Source organism: Leopardus geoffroyi, chromosome B3, assembly GCF_018350155.1.
Source record: "Leopardus geoffroyi isolate Oge1 chromosome B3, O.geoffroyi_Oge1_pat1.0, whole genome shotgun sequence".
NCBI classification, from domain to species: Eukaryota; Metazoa; Chordata; class Mammalia; order Carnivora; family Felidae; genus Leopardus; species Leopardus geoffroyi.
Window position 1 is genome coordinate 62786582 of NC_059337.1, and position 19869 is coordinate 62806450.

At 45.6% G+C, this 19869-nt stretch overlaps 1 protein-coding gene and 1 pseudogene across 4 annotated transcripts; one reads left to right on the forward strand and one right to left on the reverse strand.

Annotated features, from left to right (window-relative positions):
* Positions 1-381: 381 nt before the first annotated feature.
* On the reverse strand, positions 382-13285 carry KNSTRN (kinetochore localized astrin (SPAG5) binding protein). 4 transcript variants are annotated; one of them, XM_045450038.1, is made up of 10 exons: positions 12077-13283; positions 11788-11882; positions 8530-8659; positions 7744-7791; positions 6016-6121; positions 5705-5798; positions 2885-2956; positions 2639-2700; positions 1803-1877; positions 382-1081 (listed from the first exon to the last, which is right to left on the reverse strand). In XM_045450038.1, the coding sequence occupies exons 1-10, from the start codon at positions 12460-12462 to the stop codon at positions 950-952; spliced, it is 1200 nt and encodes a 399-aa protein (XP_045305994.1). In that variant the 5' UTR covers positions 12463-13283; the 3' UTR covers positions 382-949. The 4 variants fall into 4 exon arrangements, with proteins under 4 accessions (XP_045305994.1, XP_045305995.1, XP_045305996.1 ...); XM_045450039.1 differs by having other exon boundaries at positions 12098-13282; XM_045450040.1 differs by lacking the exon at positions 2885-2956 and having other exon boundaries at positions 12077-12649.
* Positions 3089-4149, forward strand: LOC123583169 (annotated as a pseudogene).
* Positions 13286-19869: the final 6584 nt, after the last annotated feature.

Below are 19869 nucleotides of genomic sequence, written 5' to 3' on the forward strand. Positions count from 1 at the left end.
CTTAAGTTAAAAGGCTATTTCCATTTCTCAGTGTGTAGTCCGGACAGTTATAGAAATATTTATTTAAAAAAAAATTTTTTTTTTTTCAACGTTTATTTATTTTTGGGACAGAGAGAGACAGAGCACGAACGGGGGAGGGGCAGAGAGAGAGGGAGACACAGAATCGTAAACAGGCTCCAGGCTCTGAGCCATCAGCCCAGAGCCTGATGTGGGGCTCGAACTCACGGACCGCGAGATCGTGCCCTGGCTGAAGTCGGACGCTTAACCGACTGCGCCACCCAGGCGCCCCCTGAAATATTTATTTTAAAAGTAGCACTTTGTAAAAATCACCAAAACCAAACCCCAAAAACGGAAGTGATTTAGATTAAAAGCTCCAAGGTGTACGGTTTCAGGTAGGTGTTATTGCTATCTATACCTTCACCCCCATTTATTAAGCCATCTTAAGTAACTTCAAGTTCATTGATTTACAATGAGGTATAGAGCCCAACCGGGATGAGACAGAATGTGTTCCAAGTTAGAAAGTCTAGCATGGCTTCTGAGTGATGTCTCCTGTGGAGCATCTGTGCTCCGCTGTACAATTAAGGCTTTCTTCCTACACATCTGAATGTCACCTTTGGGATCCTCTGACTATGACTGATTTGGTCTGATTCTAATGGCTTGCCGCTTTGTTGCGTAGAAGGTTGATCCAAGCTTCCAGGCACCCCCTCTTTGTAGGCCTCAGTTATGTACATGTGAAGTTCAGGAGAGCCGACCAATCTGAAAGGCTGGGAACACTTGTTTAAGGAGGAACCGCCATTCCGGCATCAACTGTCCTTAATCCTACTGCAGAAACTGTTTTCATTCTGGGGATGGTGAGTCCTAGAAGGTCATGGCCAAGAAGCAGATGTCCTAAGTGGCTTCCTCTGAGAGTTTAACCCCAAGAGGGAGCCAGCTGGTCACTTGCTTTTTATCACATTTCCAATAGCTGCTCCATTTCCTCAAGGGCTGTTGTAAAATCATGCACTTGACTGTTACATAATGTCTGCTGCTCTAGGAACCGGGCCCGCTCTTCTTCTTTCATCTTCAACTTTACTTTTAAGGCCTGCATGGAAAGACATTCAAAAAGAAACAAACAAAACAAACACCCACAAAACTTTGATTCACATGGGAGACAATACCATCTCAGGACATGATACTTCTCTTCCATTGAGGAAGACCATCAGAATACTGACAGACATTGTATTTTCTACCTTAAATTTGTACATCTGTGCTCATTTTCGGGATGGTCTCTCTCCTATATCTAAAGTGGAGCCACGAAATCCTCTAGGTTCCAGTGTACTATCCCATGATTCTTCCAACCAATCCGAAGAAGTCCAGACCCAAGAATCTGGGTTTCCTATTCCAGGTTTCCTTGAGATACCAAGTTTCCAGAGCACAGTTTGCACAGGCCCACCTCTTACTTTGAGCCATCTAGTGTTTGCACATTGCCTCAAGCCCTGTAGCTGTGAACATTTCTGCGTCTTTAGAAGAGAAAATTGGTTGAAAAAAGTGGTGAAAACAAATGAAGTCTCAGAATTTAGTTAAGAGTAACACATCAATGTTGGTTTTTTAATGTTGATAAATGTACTATGATAATATATGGTGTTAACATTAAGGGAATGGAATTCTCTGTATTATCTTTGCAACTCTTCGGTGAATCCATTATCATTAAAAAGTGGCTTGTTAAAGATAAATAAATAGGTAAATAAGAAAGAGTCCTCCACAGATCCACCTACTGTGGTAGGAAATGGTAATCCTGACTCGGGGTGACATCTGTCTCTCACCTGTAACTCCTCCATCTGTTTTTTGGCTGTTTCATTAAAAAGCTTCAGCTCATCTTGCAAAGTTTCCAGTAGCAACTAAAAGGAAAGTACAGTGTGATAACAAATCTTTATTGATATGTGAAAACTTGCTTTATATAAACTAATCTCTTTATATAAAATGAAGTTGGCTAGATGATTGCTAACAAGCCTTCCCTTAGCTCAGTCATCTATTGAGTGCCCCACTTGTGGCAGGCTCTCTAGTGGGCACCCCGGAGGAACTCAATCCACAGGATGGACAGATCACCCCACTTCCGGGTGCTCTATGTTACACAGCCAATGTGGTCAAAACACAGTAGCCACCGGAGAGGTGACTACTAGCCTGTGGGACTGGAGGAAGGCTTCCATCTCGAGTATTCTATTACTCTAATATGACCACTGATCTTCCTGGTGAAGAAGTCAGAGAAGCTCAAAAGACTTAACCCTGAACAACTACCTTCCTACTTTGGGAGAGAACCAAAGAGAAGCCGAATTTAATTCAGGCTGCACCTTTCCATCATATAGTTCTCAGTAAATGGGTAAGGGGAGAAATTTGGTAAAGTGGAGAACCTCTCTACAGGTTCATCCTATTATGTGTCTCAAAGTAGCATATTTTCAACTCAGACTCACTCATATCTGTAAGCACAAAATTGCCTTCTAAGTAAAATATGCTTTTCGCGTACATATCCACGGCTCTCTTCCACTATCATGGAAAACAAAGGCTGCTTCCTGGGGTTTGCTGGGCACATGGCAGAGACTTTCTTAGCTGTGCAGAGACCCGTGGTCCCTTGGCCCCCACATACTCACACCCATGCCCTCACCATAGAGTCCATGTGATCTGTGCTGGCTTCTTGCCGTGACGCCAGGGTCTCACTGCCTAAAACTGATACAAACAACAGAGTCAGCTTGCTTAGGGAACTGCACCTTGAACTGAAATAACAACCCCTCCACGGACAAGTATAGGAATACTCATGAGGGAAACTTCTCTGAGTGGCTGGTCCCTGACGGTCTCCTGAGTTTTCACCTTGGCAGGGTCACCTACACCCACCCTCCGAGCTTTATTTTACCTCCCTCTGTTCTAGTTTTGGATATGGTCAAAAGTTCAGTCTGCTTTCTCTTCAGCTCAGCAGAAAATCTGTCTAGAGAAAATGCAAAGGTTGGATTTTTCTGTTTCACTGACAATACAAAAAACTATTTTTAAAAGTTTTCAGGCTTTCTGCCCGTGGATGCTGCCTTTAAGCATCCTTAAAGTCTCCCCTCCCACCGCTGTCATGTCTAAGTCAGAGTATCCCAAAGAGCCTAAAAAGCCACGGAAGCTTTTCATCAGAGGTTTGAGCTTTGAGACAATGGATGAGAGTCTGAGGAGCCATTCTGAGCAATGGGGAATGCTCATGGACTGTGTGGCAATGACAGACCCAAACACCAAGCGCTCCAGAGGCTTTGGATTTGTCACGTAGGCCACTGTGGAAGAGACAGAGGCAGCCATGACTGCAAGGCCACACAAGGTGGATGGAAGAGTAGTAGAACCAAAGAGGGCTATCTCGAGAGAAGCTTCTCAAACACCTGGTCCCCACTTAACTGTGAAAAAGATTTTTGTCGGGGGCATTAAAGAAGACACTGAAGAACATCATCTAAGAGATTATTTTGAACAGTACGGGAAAACTGAAGTGATTGAAATCATGACTGGCCGAGGCAGTGGCAAAAAGAGAGGCTTTGCTTTTGTAACATTTGATGACCATGACCCTGTAGACAAGATCGTCATTCAAAAAATGCCATACTGTGAATGGCCACAACCGTAAAGTAAGGAAAGTTTCATCTAAGTAAGAGATGGCTAGTGCTTCCTCCAGCCAAGGAGGTCGAAGTGGTTCTGGAAACTTCGGTGGTGGTCGTGGAGGTGTTTTTGGTGGGAATGACAACTTTGGCCGTGGAGGAAACTTCAGTGGGTGAGGTGGCTTTGGTGGCAGTCGAGGTGATGGTGGATGGTGGCAGTGGGGATGGCTATAACGGATTTGGTATCGATGGAAGCAACTTTGGAGGTGGCGGAAGCTATAATGATTTTGGCAATTACAACAGTCAGTCTTCAAATTCTGGAGGCAGAAGCTCTGGCCCCTATGGTGGTGGAGGCCAATACTTTGCCAAACCACAAAACCGAAGTGGCTATGATGGTTCCAGCAACAGCAGTAGCTATGGCAGTGGCAGAAGGTTTTAATTACTGCCAGGAAACAAAGCTTAGCAGGAGGGGAGAGCCACAGAAGTGACAGGGAAGCTACAGGTTACAACAGATTTGTGAACTCAGCCAAGCACAGTGGTGGCAGGGCCTAGCCGCTACAAAGAAGACATTTATTAGACAATACTCGTGTGTATGGACAAAAACTCGAGGATTGTATTTGTGACTAATTGTTTAACATAGGTGATTTTAGTTTTTGTTCTGTGGAAAGTGTAAAGCATTCCAACAAAGGGTTTTAATGTAGATTTTTTTTTTTGCACCCATGCTGTTGATTGCTAAATGTAATAGTCTGATCACGACGCTGAATAAATGTGTCTTTAAAAAAAAAAAAAAAAAATCTTTTCAGGCTTAATAAATTATTATTTTTGGTAAAAGTAGTGCATATGTATCGCAAATTAAAATTATACAAAAACATATACGGTGACTATAAAGAATATATACTAAAATGCACAGGTTAATCAGCAGCATTCAAAGCCAGTGTCCCTGAATTCAAAGAAGCCTGGGCCCCTTTACCTGGTATTCTCAGGCTCCTCAACTCAATCTGAGTACAGTCTTTCGGCAATTCCTTTTTCTATGCCCCTCTTTGCTATAGACTCTGCTTTCTAGGGACAGGGTCAGAATAGAAATCACATTTAAGGGGCACCCGGGTGGTTCAGTGGATTAAGTGTCGAACTTCAGCTCGGGTCATGATCTCACAGTTCTTGAGTTCAAGCCCCACGTCAGGCTCTGTGTTGACTGCTCAGAGCCTGGCTCTTGCTTGGGGTTCTGTGTCTCCCTCTCTCTCTGCCCCTCCCCCACTCATGTGCTGTCTGCCTGTCTTTCTCTCTCTCTTTCAAAAATAAACAAATATTAAAAAAAAAAAGTCACATTTAACTATTGTCATTCTGCTGATCAGCCAGGTTTAGGAACTCTTGAAATAGTGTCACCTCTATCTTTTCCCATCTGGGAAATTTACCCTGTTTGCTATCTGCCTTGAAAGAAATGTGGGGCACCTGGGTGGCTCAGCTGGTTAGCATCCGACTTCAGCTCAGGTCATGATCTCTCATGTTCCTGAGTTCAAGCCCACGTCGGGCTCTGTGCTGACAGCTCAGAGCCTAGAGCCTAATTTGGATTCTGGGTCTCCCCCTCTCTCTGCCCCTCACCTGCTTGCGCTGTGTGTGTGTTTCTCTCTCAAAAATAAATAAACGTAAAAAAAAAAGTTTTTAAATTAAAAAAAAGAAAGAAATGAAATATTTCTGATCTATTTGCAAGGTCATACTTGTTAGCATCAAATGAATGGCACAAAGTGTTCAGATAAGAGATAATCCTCTCTCTACGACTATCTGAAATTCTGTTGGTTTAAGTCAACATCACAAGGGAACAAAGGAAAGCTCCTCCAGGGGTGCCTGGCTGGCTCAGTCGGTAGAGGATATGACTCTTGATGTCTGGGTTATAAGCTCAAGCCACACATTGGGTGTAGAGATGACTTAAAAACAAAAAGAAAAGAATCTTTAAAAAAAGAAAGAAAAACTCCTCCAAATCTTCAGGGTTTTGCTAAGCAACCCCTGCACTAAATGGACCAGCTGATGCCATGCCGGACTCCTGACAGCCAGTCCACAATCAGCCCAGGAGGCGGCAGGTGCACTGACTCCTCTGAAGGCAACTGTGTACCGTCTCTTACCTGGGTTGAGGCCCTTGCTCTCCAAAATTGCCAAACAGTTATCCTGAAACTTCTCCAGCAGCTCCACCTTTTGGGTCAGGTCCTTCAGTTCTCCCTATTGGGGTGCCATGCAGACAGATGAGGCCTGTTCCACTCTGCGGGGGTCGTTTTGCTGCCCTTACTCTTGGACAGCCACAGCCCAAGCCCAGTGTCTTCCCCTTCTGCCCTTGGGCACCTGGGCATTGCAAGCTTGCTCCCACCCAAGGGGCCGTCCCTCGGGATTCCATGCATTCCCCAGTGCAGTGATGACAGAGGTCTGGTGGGTCTCTCACCTGAGTTTCAGTCAACTTCTGGTGCAGCTGCTTGTTGACGGCCTCTAAGAGCTGGTTCTTATCCTTGAGCTCTTCCTCTGATTTCTGCTTGCTCAGTGGCTTGTAGCTGTAATGATAATTGTGCTTGTATGAAGCAGTGGAGGGGTTAAAATGGGTTATAGGGTCACACAAACAGGAGTTCGAATCTTGGCTGCATTATCTAATAGTTTATGACCTTCAGTAAGCTACATAACCTCTCTGAGGCTTGGTTTCCTCATTTCTAGAATTAGGGTAATACCCACATCTCATAACATTATTGTGAAAAATGAGAGAGAATACATGTAATAATTCTTAGCACAGCTACAGATACACAGTAAATACCTAATAAATATTAGCCATTATGATCAATATTAACCTCTCTTTTCGATGCCCTCAGAGTCCTTCTTGAATAGTATTTTATCTTCATAATTTTTTTAAGGTTTTATTATTTACTTACTTTTGTTTTTTGGGTTATTTATTTTGAGAGAGACAGAGAGAGAGCATGGGGGAGGGGCAGAGAGAAGGAGACAGAGAATCCCAAACAGGCTCCATGCCATCAGCACGGAGCCCAACATTGGGCTTGATCTCAGAACCATGAGATCATGACCTAAGCCAAAATCAAGAGTCACGCCCAACCGATTGAGCCACCCAGGCTTCCCTGTACTTTTTATTTATTTATTTTTTTTTTTTTAATTTTTTTTTTAACGTTTATTTATTTTTGAGACAGAGAGAGACAGAGCATGAATGGGGGAGGGTCAGAGAGAGGGAGACACAGAATCGGAAACAGGCTCCAGGCTCTGAGCTGTCAGCACAGAGCCTGACGCGGGGCTCGAACTCACGGACCGTGAGATCATGACCTGAGCTGAAGTCGGCCGCTCAACCGACTGAGCCACCCAGGCGCCCCATTCCCTGTACTTTTTAGAGAGAGAGAGCATAAGTGGGGGAGAAGGGCAGAGGGTGAGACAGAGAGAATCCTGAGCAGGCTCCATAGTCAGCACAGAGCCCAACGTGGGGCTTGATCCCATGACCCTGGGATCATGACTTCAGCCAAAATCAAGAGTCGGATGCTCAGCCGACTGAGCCACCCAGGTGCCCTAAAGATTTTATTTTTAAGTAATCTCTACACCCAACATGGGGCTCGAACTCAAAACCCTGAGATCAAGAGTCACATTGTTCTACTGACTAAGCTGGCCATGTGCTCCTATCTTCAGAACTTTTAAGACATGCCCAAATCTATTATAGATTTGGAATCAGAACCTATTTCTACAAACTTTCCAGCTTGCACTATTTCCGTCTTCAGGACTGCAAAACATCCAAGCTAGCCTCAGAGAGATGGATCCTTCCCTAGGATTCTAACACCACCACCATCACCTCCATCTCAAAGTCACTAACCACATGCAGTGCCTCCTATCCTGAAGGCTCACGCTCCTATTGATGGGCTATCTAGCTGGGTTTGATTTCCAATTAGCAGTGGTCCTGGCATGGAGCCCAGAAAGCTTGTCTGCTTCTCACGATGGTAGCATCACTGATCCTTGCCCTGACAGTGGTTCTCAAACTTGGCTGTGCTTCATCCCTGAAAATTCCACTCAACTTTCTGGGATGGCACCCAGACTATAACACATTACAAGAACCCATGAGCGATTCTGAGGTACGCGACTGAGATCCACCACCCCAAAATAGTGGCCAGCTTTCATTTACCCCGATGCTCACCTTTTTCTGATGTTCCTCCTAAAGGCAGTGTCTGCAGCTTTCACCTGCCTAGAGGAGCAAACACAAAGAAACCGGGATGTTAACTAGTCTCATTGTGGTGATCATTTTGCAACATACACAAATACCTAATCATTATATTGTACACCTGAAACTAATATAATGTGTGTTAATAACATACCTCAATTAAAGAAGGAAACAACAGAGAAATCAGAGACTTGTGGCATTGTTACGTGTGTGGTGAACAAGGCAGAACAAAGAGCTTGGTTTTCTGAGGAAAGAACCAGAGATTCCATAGAATGCAAACAGCAGCTGCTTGAGAAGCTCTGAGGGTCCTTGCACTTTTGTCTCAGCCCAGACTATTAATAGGGAATGGGCTCCTCTCCTGACCACCTCGACCACCCGACAGACCTGCTGCTGCTCAAAACAGTGTAATTATCTCATGTCAACCTTGCTTCTATGGGAACTGAGAAGAGGGAGGGGCACACACTTCCCTGGGCTGGACTGTGCTCAGACCAGCAACCTAGGCTAGCAAGCAGCCCCACCCACTCCGACCACCACTTAGGGCTGTTGTTTGGCCACAGTACTGCTGTCTGCACACTCAGAGCAAGTGGTGAGAGAGGAAAGAGTACCTCTTATCTTAACCCTTGCTGGGCCTCTTCAGAACTGATCGACTGCTTTGGGTCACTGACTCCCCCTGCCCTGTGCTCTCAAAGACCCTACTTTCTAAATCTTGATGCTGAGTAATTTCTAGCAAGAGGTTCTCACTGGATACCAATGCTCTCTCACCCGTTCTCTCGTCTTGGTTTGATGATTTTTGTAACATCGTTCTCTGCACCTCCTGAATGAAGCCTGGAAACATCCACTTCTTTGGACTTCACTGGTAAGAGGCTCTTAGAAGGGGCTCGAGTTTGTGTGTCTGCAAAGGAAAGCAAGCGGGTGAAGACTCAAGCACCATGACCCAATAGCTGCGACTCTATAACAAACAGTTCTGTTCCAGGTCGTCGGACACTTGGATTTTCATTCTGGCCAACCACAACTCGTGGAGATCAATTCAGAAGAATAAGAGTTCGAGAATAATCGGGGATGGAAACTAAAACTCTTCGAATGTGACAGTGCAATGTGTTTGAGGACAGCCAAAAGCTTGATGGTGCAGCAAAGTGAACGGCCAGAGGGCACAGATGTGAAAGTGGAGGCTGATCCAAGCAAAGAGCCAAATGCGAGCCGGTGTGGCCGTCAGCAGGGCAAAACACAGCTGAATCCTTCATCCATCTCCAGTGGAATTGAACCACCTTGTTAAGCTCCTAAGCATTCAGTTTGCTCTCCCAAGGCTACACTCAAGCTGCTATGAGGTTCTCTTTGAACTGCCACACACTTGTTTTGACCAGTCTCCCTAAATACTCTGAGACGTCTTTGTGTCCCTAGCGCGTAGAGAGTATCCGGCATATTAACAGGGGTTTGGTACCCACTAGCTGAACATATAGAACACTTTAGAACTTCACACTTGACGATATTTCACACACCATTTCTGAATGATTTCCTCTAGTCTTCTCCCCCCCACCCCGCCGCCCTTTTTTTTTTTTTTAACTTCTTAATGTTTATTTATTGTTGAGAGAGGGAGGGAGGGAGGGAGGGAAGGAGTGAGCAAGCATGTGCAAGAGGGGGGCAGAGGGCAGAGAGAGAGGGAGACACAGAATCCTAAGCAGACTCCAGTCTCCGAGCTGTCAGCACACAGCACAGAGCCCGACATGGGGCTCGAACTCATGAATCATGAGATCATGTCTTGAGCTGAAAGTTGGGCGCTTAACCCACTGAGCCACCCAGGTGCCCCTTCTTTCCCCTTTTCATGATGATTGCCTTTACTTCAGCCCTTTTGTTTATTCATTAAGTGAATTCATTAGTTGACATTCTGTTCTTATCTTGCTAGGGTACTGCCAGATAACCTGAGAAGTGGCCCTGCCATGCCATGCTTCTGCCCCAGAGAGGAGCATTTCCCCCTAGTCCCTATGCCAGCCCTCCACCACACAGTCTTTTTACCATTTATAGACCACAGCAAGTTCAAGTAACATGTTCTGGAGTTACATGCTGCCTCACCACCTCTCCCCCCACGGATTTTCTAATTTAAACCAACTTTCACTTTGCTCAGTGTGAAATGGCTCCTTCAGCTTGACCTAAATTAAGGGCTGTAACAAATCAAGTTGAAGAAACGAGGTACAAAGCACTGGATCACAGGCATTAGGAAACTGGTATCTGTATTTGACACAGATTTTGTTGTGATGACTTTAGCTGCACAATAGTTTGGAATAAATATGATTTCTCAGGCTGACAAATGATTTCATTTATAGGTACACTCACTGGGCACTTATACCCTATATTCCATTCTCGTGCCCACAAAGCAAAGATTAAAATGGTTCTTTTTGAGACTCTTAAAAACTGAGAACAAACTGAGGGCTGATGGGGGGTGGGAGGTAGGGGAGGGTGGATGATGGGTATTGAGGAGGGCACCTTTAGGGATGAGCACTGGGTGTTGTATGGAAACCAATTTGACGATAAACTTCATATGTTGAAAAACAAATGGTTCTTTTTGAAGTCTCTGAAGTACGCATGTTTTTATTTATTTTCATTTATTTTTTAAAGTAGGCTCCATGCCCAATGTGGGGCTTGAACTCAGAACTGAGCTCAAGAGTCACATGCTTTACCAAGTAAGCCAGCCAGGTGCCCCAGGTCTTTGTCTGAAGTAAAAGGTAATCCTGGGGGAACATCCTATTTCAGGTATGAAGTTCTACATGGTGACAAATATATCCCATGAGAAAGGGTCTTAATAGTAAACTGATCAAAATTAACACTCTTCGTTGACTGGAAGCAGATCCAAATAATCCGTACTTGCTAGAACCTAAGGGCTGCATTGTAGGAAAAATTTAGCAGGATTTAACAAAGACTGTCTTCTTGAAATGAGAGGCGCTAAGGAGAACTGGGTGGCTGGTGTCAAGGAAGGGAGACTCATTCTTCACCGCAGATTGTTTTCTAACTTTGGATTTTTAACATGTGTATGTTACCTAGTTGGAAAACTAAAACTTAGAAACGAGTCGATGCCCAAAATCAAAACAAAAAACCTAGGAGATCGCCTTAAAACGTTAAACTGTTTCAGTCATATATGATCATAAAGCTGGGACAGGGACAGAAAACTGAGATGAAAACTCCCAACTTGTCTGGGGAGAGCCCGTCATTTTCCACCCAAGGATGGTCACTGTTCTCCAAGGGAAAGGCAGGGTAAAGGGGCCAGGCTCCAGCTCCCCCAGAGACTCCTAGTCCTGCTGAAACCAGATTACCATTTAGGTGTTCTGAGGCCACATGAGACAAACAAAAACAACCTTTAAGCCTTTGGAGACAAGCCTGTTTACCTCACAGATCAATCCTGTTACTGTTCACCCACCAGTGGCAGTCTCCTGGAAAGGAGTCTTAATAAAGCTGTTTCCAAATCTCCCACAACAGGTTCTGATGTTTGAAGTCTATTATATGCTACGCTCTCCAGATTACACAGCTGGACAACTGCAGATTGTAGGAGATGACTTCCAACCACAAGCCCAGTAACACAAAGCAGGATGTCAAAGGAATCAAAAATTGTTTTTAATCCTATCTCTTCTCCCAAGATTGTGGAAAACTCCAGCTAGGCCTGGCCCCTCTCTCTCATTTCACCCAACAAACACTGAGAACATACTACATAAGAGACACTGTGCAGTTACAAATGTGAACTAGACGTGGGTGAACCCCAGGGCCTGTCTCTAAGAATCAGACTCTCCTCTCTTCTCCCAGGTAACAAATCGGGTCCAGCCAGATAGCCCAACTCTGGAAACAAAATGAGCAATTGCTTAACAAGAGATTCCTAGCTTGAGGAAATAATATTGTGGAACAATCAGCAATTTAGCCAGGTTTCGGGGGAGTTAGCAGGTTGTCAGAGCCCTTCCCCTTTCCAGGCCGCCGATCTAAGCCCTCATACTCCTAGGCTAGACCTCCTCCGCGAGTCCGCAGGGCGGTGTTGATACCCACCTGCCGGCAGGCCGCCGCTCTGCACAGCGGGGGGCTGCAGGGTGTACACTGTCTTAACCACGCTGGTCATCGTAACGAGGCGGCAAGGCTGGGCCCTGGAAGGTGCGAATCGAACGTTAGCCTGCGGTGGGCCAGGGGGCCCAAGCAGGTGGAAGGCCCCGCGAGAGGGCGACCTGGCCTGTCCGGGCCCGGGGAAGAAGTCGGGAGAAAGAAAATTCTCCATTCCCAGTCCATCCATCCCGCCCGCCTCCGACATCCAGCCCCGTCTCTCGCCCCGGGACAACCGAACCCAGGCGCCTGTAGCTCCTGCTCGCAGCCCTCGTCGCTCTGGTTCAAAAGCTGCTCCGCAGTAACTGCCGCACCAGCAACCCGGTCTGCAGCCTGGCTTTCAAATGGAAACTTCCGGTGGCCGGGCGGGAGGGCGTGCGGTGTGCTCCCTGTAGGCGGCCATGTTGTACGTTTATCTGTGCCCTGGGCCACGCCTTTGGGGGCTGCCATGCTGTACGGCAGGTCAGAAGAATGGCCGGAGCCTGGGCTCCTAGGCTTTGGGTGTTGGAGCCCCCAGGTCTGGGCAGGGGAGGGAAGTGGTGCACTCTGCGGGCCTGGAAGGAGCAATGAGCTGTGGGCGTCATATTCCTGGCTTGAGACGCAAATGCGGTCACGTTTAGAGTCCATGTCACAATCCTTCTCTTTATTTGGTCCATGATTGTTAGGGAGATTGCATGCTGATTGGCGACAGCGCAGAGTATTTGGATAGGCAGAGAGTGGTGAGTGGTAGGTGACGTTTAAAGAGGATCTGTGGACAGAAATACCTCAGGCACTTGCCCTCAGTCCCAACTTTAATAACACATGGAGATCCCCCCCCCTCCCCCGTTTTTAAAAAAGGTAAGCTCTACCCCCAACCTGGGGCTTGAACTCATGACCCTGAGGTCAAGAGCCATATTCTCTACCAACTGGACCAGCCAGGTACCCCAACACTTACCCAGATTTTAAGAAGAGATTCAGAGCTACTCCTAGAGAATAGGGGAGGGTACTCAAACTCTTAAAGCACTCATTCATTTCGCTCAATAAATATTTATTGAGCATTTGCTGTGTGCCAGACCGTTCTTCTAACAGGACAGATGGGGGTGGGGCAACAAATACCCAGACTGACTGGCTCTGCCCTCCTGGAGTTTACAATATAGAAAATGATAAATAATCACACAAACACTAGTTACACCTCAATTAAGTGGGGGGAAGAAAACCAAATCAATACATATTTACCAACTGTAGTAAAACTATGAAGGAAAAGCACAATGTACAATTGATGTGGGAAACAAAGGCAAATGAAAAGTTAAATTTCCTCACTGCCGATAGCCCATTGACAAGTTCTTGAAATAGGCAGAGTGACATTTCTCTAGGCACTCAGCTGCTTTGATGACACTTTGCTAAGGGCAAAAGACAATCTTAGCTTAACATTACCCAACCTCCAGGATCCTGTACGTCTACTCTAACATATAAAAATTCCTTTGGAAACTTCTTTTATCTCTACCCCCCCCCCCCGCCATGTACGTTAGCAATCATCCTCCAAGAATACAACCCACTGATATACATCTGAAGGGTCTTATGGCTGAGATTTTATTAAACAGTAATAAATTAACTTTTCCTAGCCTCAGAATCCTGGAAACCTTCAAGGTTTTCAAAATACCTCGGAGGCTTGTGCTATTCCTAACCCCCTCCCAACTTGAAAGTGTATAATCGGCTACGCCTCACAAACTCAGTGCAGCTCTTTCTGCCCACAAGTCCTGTCCCTGTGATGTAATAAAACCACCTTTTTGCACTGAAGATGTCTCAAGAATTCTTTCTTGGCCATTGGCTCCGAACCTCAACATTTTCTACACTGCTATGGCAGCAAAAGCCTGGGAAACCCAATTGAAATCGAATAGTGAGGGAAAACGCTTATGTTTGATTAATGAAAGATGAGTGGGAGTTAATCCGATGAACAATGTGGGGTAGGTAGAAGGGAGGACAAATGCAAAGTCCCAAAGCAGGATTGAGCAAGCAAGGCTGACACAGAGGAGGAAAGCGGTACAGATAAAGCCGGAGAGATAAGTAGTCAAATAGCAAGCTTTACAGGCCAAAGGTAAAGAGATTAGATTTGATCCTTAAGAGTAATGGGAAGTCATTGAAATATTAGAGCAGTAGAGTGTTATTCAATTTATATTTTAAAAAGCTCACTCTGGCTACTTCATGGAGAATGGATTGAAGGGGGGCAAGGGCAAAACTAGGGAGATGGCTGGGAGGCTACTGTAATCATTCAAATGAGAGATGATGGTGGCCTGGCCGCAAGGCTGGTGGTAGCAGTGAGGATTGTAGAGACCGCTTCCAGGCAAACAGCCTTGAGAGACAGAATGTGGGAAGGGCCCAGAGCAACCACCTGACCGGCCCGACGGGCCACCCACCTCAAAATATCCATAAGCCCTAACAACCCAATGGGCTGCTTACAACTAGGCACGGTTACCAAAGCAGGGAAAATTCCATAGTCCATACACCTCCTCACCTTCTGCCTTTAAAAACAGCCCCCACCCACTGCCTTGTTTCAGACAGCCCCTCTGCTGTCCTGCCCACTGCTCCTTTGCGGTGTATTCCATAACCTTCTATCACCTTCGTTCTGCCTCAGGTGAATCCTTTTGATGAGGCAGCATGAGGTAGGTTGAGGGTAAAATACAGGCCAGCACACCTGCCCCCCAGGTGGAATATGTGTGATATTCCTTGGACAGTCCCAGCTACCCAAGACCAAAGGAAAGGGGTTTAAGTGCTTGCCATGGTAAGGTGGGAAACTAAGGCAAATGAAAAATTAAATTCCCTTACTGCCTACAGCCCACTGACAAGTCCTTGAAATCGGCAGAGTGACCTCCCTCTAGGAGCTCAGCTGCCTCAAGGATGACACTTTGCTGGGAACAAAGAGAACCTTAGCTTAACATTATCCCAAACTAGAGGACCCTGTAAGTCGACTTCCTTTATCTCAACGCCCCAAGATATACGCTGGCAATCATACTCCAAGCTCATGGCCCCCTGATATACATCAGAAGGGTCTCATGACTGAGGTTTTATTAAATGGTAATAAATGGCATTTCCCTAGCAACAGCTAGTCCTTCAAGGTGCTGGAAACCTTGCTTCCAAAATTCCTTAGATACTTACTCTAATCCTGACCTGAGGGTATATAGTGAATGACCCGTCAGGACCCCAGTGCAGCTCTTCCTGCCCACGGGTCCTGCCCTGTGCTTTAATAAAATCACCTTTTTGCACCAAAGACATCTCCCAGAACTCTTTCTTGGCCAATGGCTCCAGACCCCACGAACCCCCCCAACACCCTAAACTTCATCACTTTCACTGCCCATGCCACTGGCCCCACATTTGGGGGCCCCCATCCAATCAGACTGAGACCCCATTCAGACACCACAGTGACGGAAAAGAAGCAGACACATTTAAGACAGCTTTTGGAGGGTAGAATTTCAGGACTCCGTGTTGGACTGGATACGGGAGAAGGAGGGGCAGGGGAGAGGGAGATCTTAAGGATAACTCCCAGGCTTGAATAACTGTGGACAGAGTCACTATTTTGTGTTGCTGGGAGATTGAGAGCTTTTTTGAACAAGGTAAACTTGAAATGCCTCTCAGACACTCAAGTGGAGTTGTCAAGTAGGCAGTTTGAAATAGGCTTTCAGCCCAGAGGAGAGTCTGGCTTGGAGATAGACTCTTAGGAGTCATGGGTGTATGGATATATTTGGGGAGGGGGGAAGCCAGGGGGGTGCCTGGGTGGCTCAGTTGGTTGAGCGTCTGACTTCAGTCAGGTCACTATCTGGAGGATCATGAGTTTGACCCCGAGTCAGGTTCTGTGCTGACAGCTTGGAGCCTGGAACCTGCTTCAGATTCTGTGTCTCCCTCTCTCCCTGCCCCTCCCTCGCTCACGCTCTGTCTGTCTCTTAAAAATAAATAAACATTTAAAAAAAAAATAAAATAAAAGCTGAATGGGATCTCCAAGGGAAGAAGTATACAAAGAGCCTTAGGGCCAAGGATAGGGATAGCAGCATTTAGAAGTTGCAATGATAAGGTGCCAACCAAGAAACCTGATAAAGAGGTGCCACAGAGGTGACAAGACAACAAAAAGAGGGTGGTGTTTTAGAAGCCAGGAGGAGGAAGTCTTCAACTGCCGAAGGAGGGAGTGGTAAACTATTGAGAATAACTGGTAAAGAAGTCATTGGCAAGTATAGCAAAAGGAACTCTGGTGGAGAGGTAGGTCTGAGTGAAGCCACATTAAGGTGGGTTAAGGGGTACATGAGAGATGAGGAAGCAGGGATGGCAGGGGTAGACATTAAAGAATCTGTGAATGGAGTAGAGCAATTGGGCAATAACTGGAGGTGGGTTGTGGGGGTCAAGGAAGGGTTTTCTCAAAGATGCCGCTACTAGTGGATACATGTGCCCATGGGAACAAGCAGGCTGACAGGAAGAAAAGGATGCTTCAGAGGGAGAGGGGATGATCAAAGGAGAAAAGTCATACAGAAAAGGGGAAGGAAGATGGAATCTGGAGCAGCATTTTCAAAATCTTGTTTGTTGTTGTTCGCCCACCTCCACAAATAATTAAAAAAAAAAAAAAAAAAACCAATGTGCCCTCTCACCCATTTTTAGTTGACGCCTACATTTTTTCATAATTTTAGATATTTGTAAAGGACCAACTTGACTCCTATTACATGCTTTGTAGCTCTTTATTAATTTTTTTTCTTTTTTTTTTTTTAATAGTAGGCTTCATGCCCAGCACAGAGCCCAGTGCAGGGCTTGAACTCATGACCCTGGGATCAAGACCTGAGGTGAGATCAAGAGTTGGATGCTTCACTGACCGAGCCACCCAGGTGCCCCTGCTCTTTGTTCATTTCTACAAATGTTTCCTTTTGGTGTTTCATTTTGGACAATTACTATTGCCATGTCTTCAAGTTCACCAGTCTTCTTTCTGCAGTGTCTAAACTATTGTTAATTCCATCCAGTGATTTTTTTTTTCATCTCAGACAGCTCTGGAAGTTCAATTTGTATATTTTTAAAAACATATTCCAAGTCTCTACTTAGTTATATGAATAAAGGGAATATAACTATAACAATGTCTTTGCTGATTTTCACAGAGATGTTAGTTCTAGTCGGTGTCAATTGATTTTCCTCCTCACTATGGGTCATATTTTTCTGCTTCTTCACGTGATTAGTAATTTTTTTTTTTATTAGGCCTCACACACTGTAAATTTTGGTTTTGGTGGCTGGTTATTTTTGTATTCATATGAACATTCTTGATGTTTGTTTTGGGATACAGTTACATTACTTAGAAACAGTTTCATCCCTTCAGGTCTTGCTTTAAAATTTATTAGATGGGAAACAATTATTAGATGGGGTGAGCAGCGTTTAAACTAGGGCTAATAAAAAAATAAATAAACTAGGGCTAATTGAGTCCCCACTATTGAGGCAAGACACTTCTGAGAACTCCAACCAATGCTCCATAAATTATGATGTTTTCAAGTCTGGCTGATGGGAACAGGCACTATTCCAGTCCTCTATGACTATTGGCTGCTGTTCCCTCTAATCATTTTGAATGGTTCTTTCCTTAGTCTCAAGTAGTTTCCTCGTATTTACACAATGAGTAGTGCTATGCTGAATACTCGAGGGGGGTCCTTTGCAGATCTCCAGAATTCTCTGTCTCAGAGGTTGGAGGAAGCAAGAGAAAGTGTTAAATGGTCATAACAAAGAATGGAAACCAGTAAGTAGAACGGAAACAAGGTAGGCAGAGCTGAGGGTCCAGTGAAGTCTGGTGGTCACGAGTTCAAATCTACACCAATCTGCCCAGCTGCATGATTTTCTTTAGCAGTACTGAAGCTCTTATTAGATGTTTGCGAATCTGGTAAAATCCTGATCTTTTTCTTATGTTGAGGTATAATGTGAATAATCACACAGAGACCTGATAATGATTATAACTTTAAGGTCCTTCCAGGGCTTTTCAGCACAGAGTGGCTTTAGGACAACCAACCATTCACATAGCACATAGTGGCTTTCTTTTGTTTCTCACCTTTCCACTGAACTGAGTTACAATTTCTTCTCTTAAGCATAAACACCTACAGACCTTGAGGTATAGTCTTCCCTGGGAACAAGGGTGTGGGTAGAAAGGGTGAGGAATGCCTGTTTTTCTCTCCCCAAGTAAATGAAATCTTGATGGATGGCATGGGTGTCAGAGAGCTTGTTGTTGCCTGCGTGTATTATCAAGGGCTGAGATAAGGCCACCATGGAAGGAAAGATCAGAAACTCTCTGGACAAACGGGTGAAGGTTGTAAACCAAATGAATCTTCTTTCCCGAGACCCCTCCCAGCCCTTTCATGCACTGGGAGAAGAATGGAACGAGTTAGAGGGGGCTGAGGAAGTTTGGCTTATAAATCTCTTGTGAGATGTCTCTTTCAGAATCGGGATCAAGCTGGGATATTGCCTAAATATCATGGTATCGGTTATGCCATGTGCCAGTAAAATCTAAGATTCTGCCGGTCAAATCAATCTCTAACATTGTCAACAAAGCACCAGAGCCATGGAAGGATGGGTTTTTCCATAGTAACAAAGTATACCAAGTTACATTTTAAAAACATACAGCACGCATACTCATACTCTGAGTGTGAGTTCAAGGATCTGTAGCACAAATAGGAGAAATGACCTTAAATCCCAAATGGGTATCAACGTAGTTCTATTTTAGAGTGTCTCTGTGTTAAGAAACCGTTTCTTGAATTTTTCAGAGCAAACATAAATGCTTTAACTGGTTTTCCTCTGCTTCACAGCATGCTTCTAAGCCATATACTCATTGTAACCACTGATAATATTAATAAAGTGAGCAGGTCTGCTGAAACTCAAAGGAAATTGGAAATGCTTTACATCTTGCTTTCCACAGTTGGGGCTGGAGAGGCAAGCTGGGTTACTCACTAATGTGGATTGCCTGCTGTTGGTATGGGCCCCTCTAGGTGTAAGGTGATGTTTTAGGTCACCACTGGGTTCTTCCAGTCTTTTGGGCCCGGCGGTAGACAGAACAGATCCAGTTGGTACCTTAACTACTCTGGCTTGTCTGCCTTCCTGTAGGGTTTTGTGGCTGTGGCCTGCAAGAATGGGACCCAGAAATCCCCGAGTAGGGTCCTCAGGTGTGCCCAAATCCTCGATGCCTGCCCCACCTACCCCTCCGTATTCTAACGGAGTCAGAAAAAGCTTTGAAGCTCCAGTCCTAGACACCATGTCTCTTCTTGCAAGACACAAGAGAGGGTGTGGGGGAACAGGTTCTTTTGGTCTGGATCCCTGCTGCCCTCCCACAATACAGGGCAGAAGAGCCTTGGTGAGCTGCTCAGAAGCAACTAAGATGCTGGTCTCTCTTTTGAATCAAGGCCAGACTTCTGCTTATGCTCAGGAGGAAGGGCTCACCTCGTCCTCCCCCTGGCTGATTGTGCCAGATGAGACCAGGGCTCTCTCGGCCTGGATGTGTGGCAACAGGAGGACACGTCCATGATGTAGAGAAGCCAAGACCCTGATGAACAGCCACAGGCCAGACAGGTGGAATTTCAGTTGGACATGAAGACAGAGTGGTCCCAGCAGACCTCCCGGGGGGACAGGTCCAAGTTAGGTCCTAGTCACTGCCTCCTCCTCCTCCTGATGTCAGGGGTCAAGTGGATTTGATTTTCTTATTTTGCAAAGGAGCTGACATATCCCATCATTCCTGCCCACGGTCTTCTCTCTCTTCCACAACTCCTGTTGTCATTCGGGTTCCTGCTCCCCTTCTGGGTTACTTGGGGTGGGAGGTAGGTCTCAACGATATAAGGAAAACACAAAACCCAAAATGCCCCTTGATTTGCCTCCAGCGTGGTCACAGACTGTTTGGCCCTAGAAAAGTCCCTTCCTGTCTGTGACACTCATCTGTAAGATGGCCTGGATCAGTGGTTTTCATGCTACATTCTGTGGACCTGCCAGGAACTTGAGGGGTTCCCCAGGGCCTGTCTGAGAGGCACAGTAAAAAGGGGAGCTCAGCTGGCTCTGTATACCCCACCCAGA

What these genes read in the sequence shown, in the direction of transcription:
- KNSTRN (XM_045450038.1), bottom strand. Translation starts at nt 12,462, where the DNA reads ATGGACTCTAAACGTGACCGCATTTGCGTCTCAAGCCAGGAATATGAC. An exon ending in GAGCGGCGGCCTGCCGGCAG is followed by an intron (nt 8,660 to 11,787) that starts GTGGGTATCAAC and finishes TTTCCTTTGCAG; the next exon opens with ACACACAAACTCGAGCCCCT. An exon ending in AGAAGTTGACTGAAACTCAG is followed by an intron (nt 5,799 to 6,015) that starts GTGAGAGACCCA and finishes GCACCCCAATAG; the next exon opens with GGAGAACTGAAGGACCTGAC.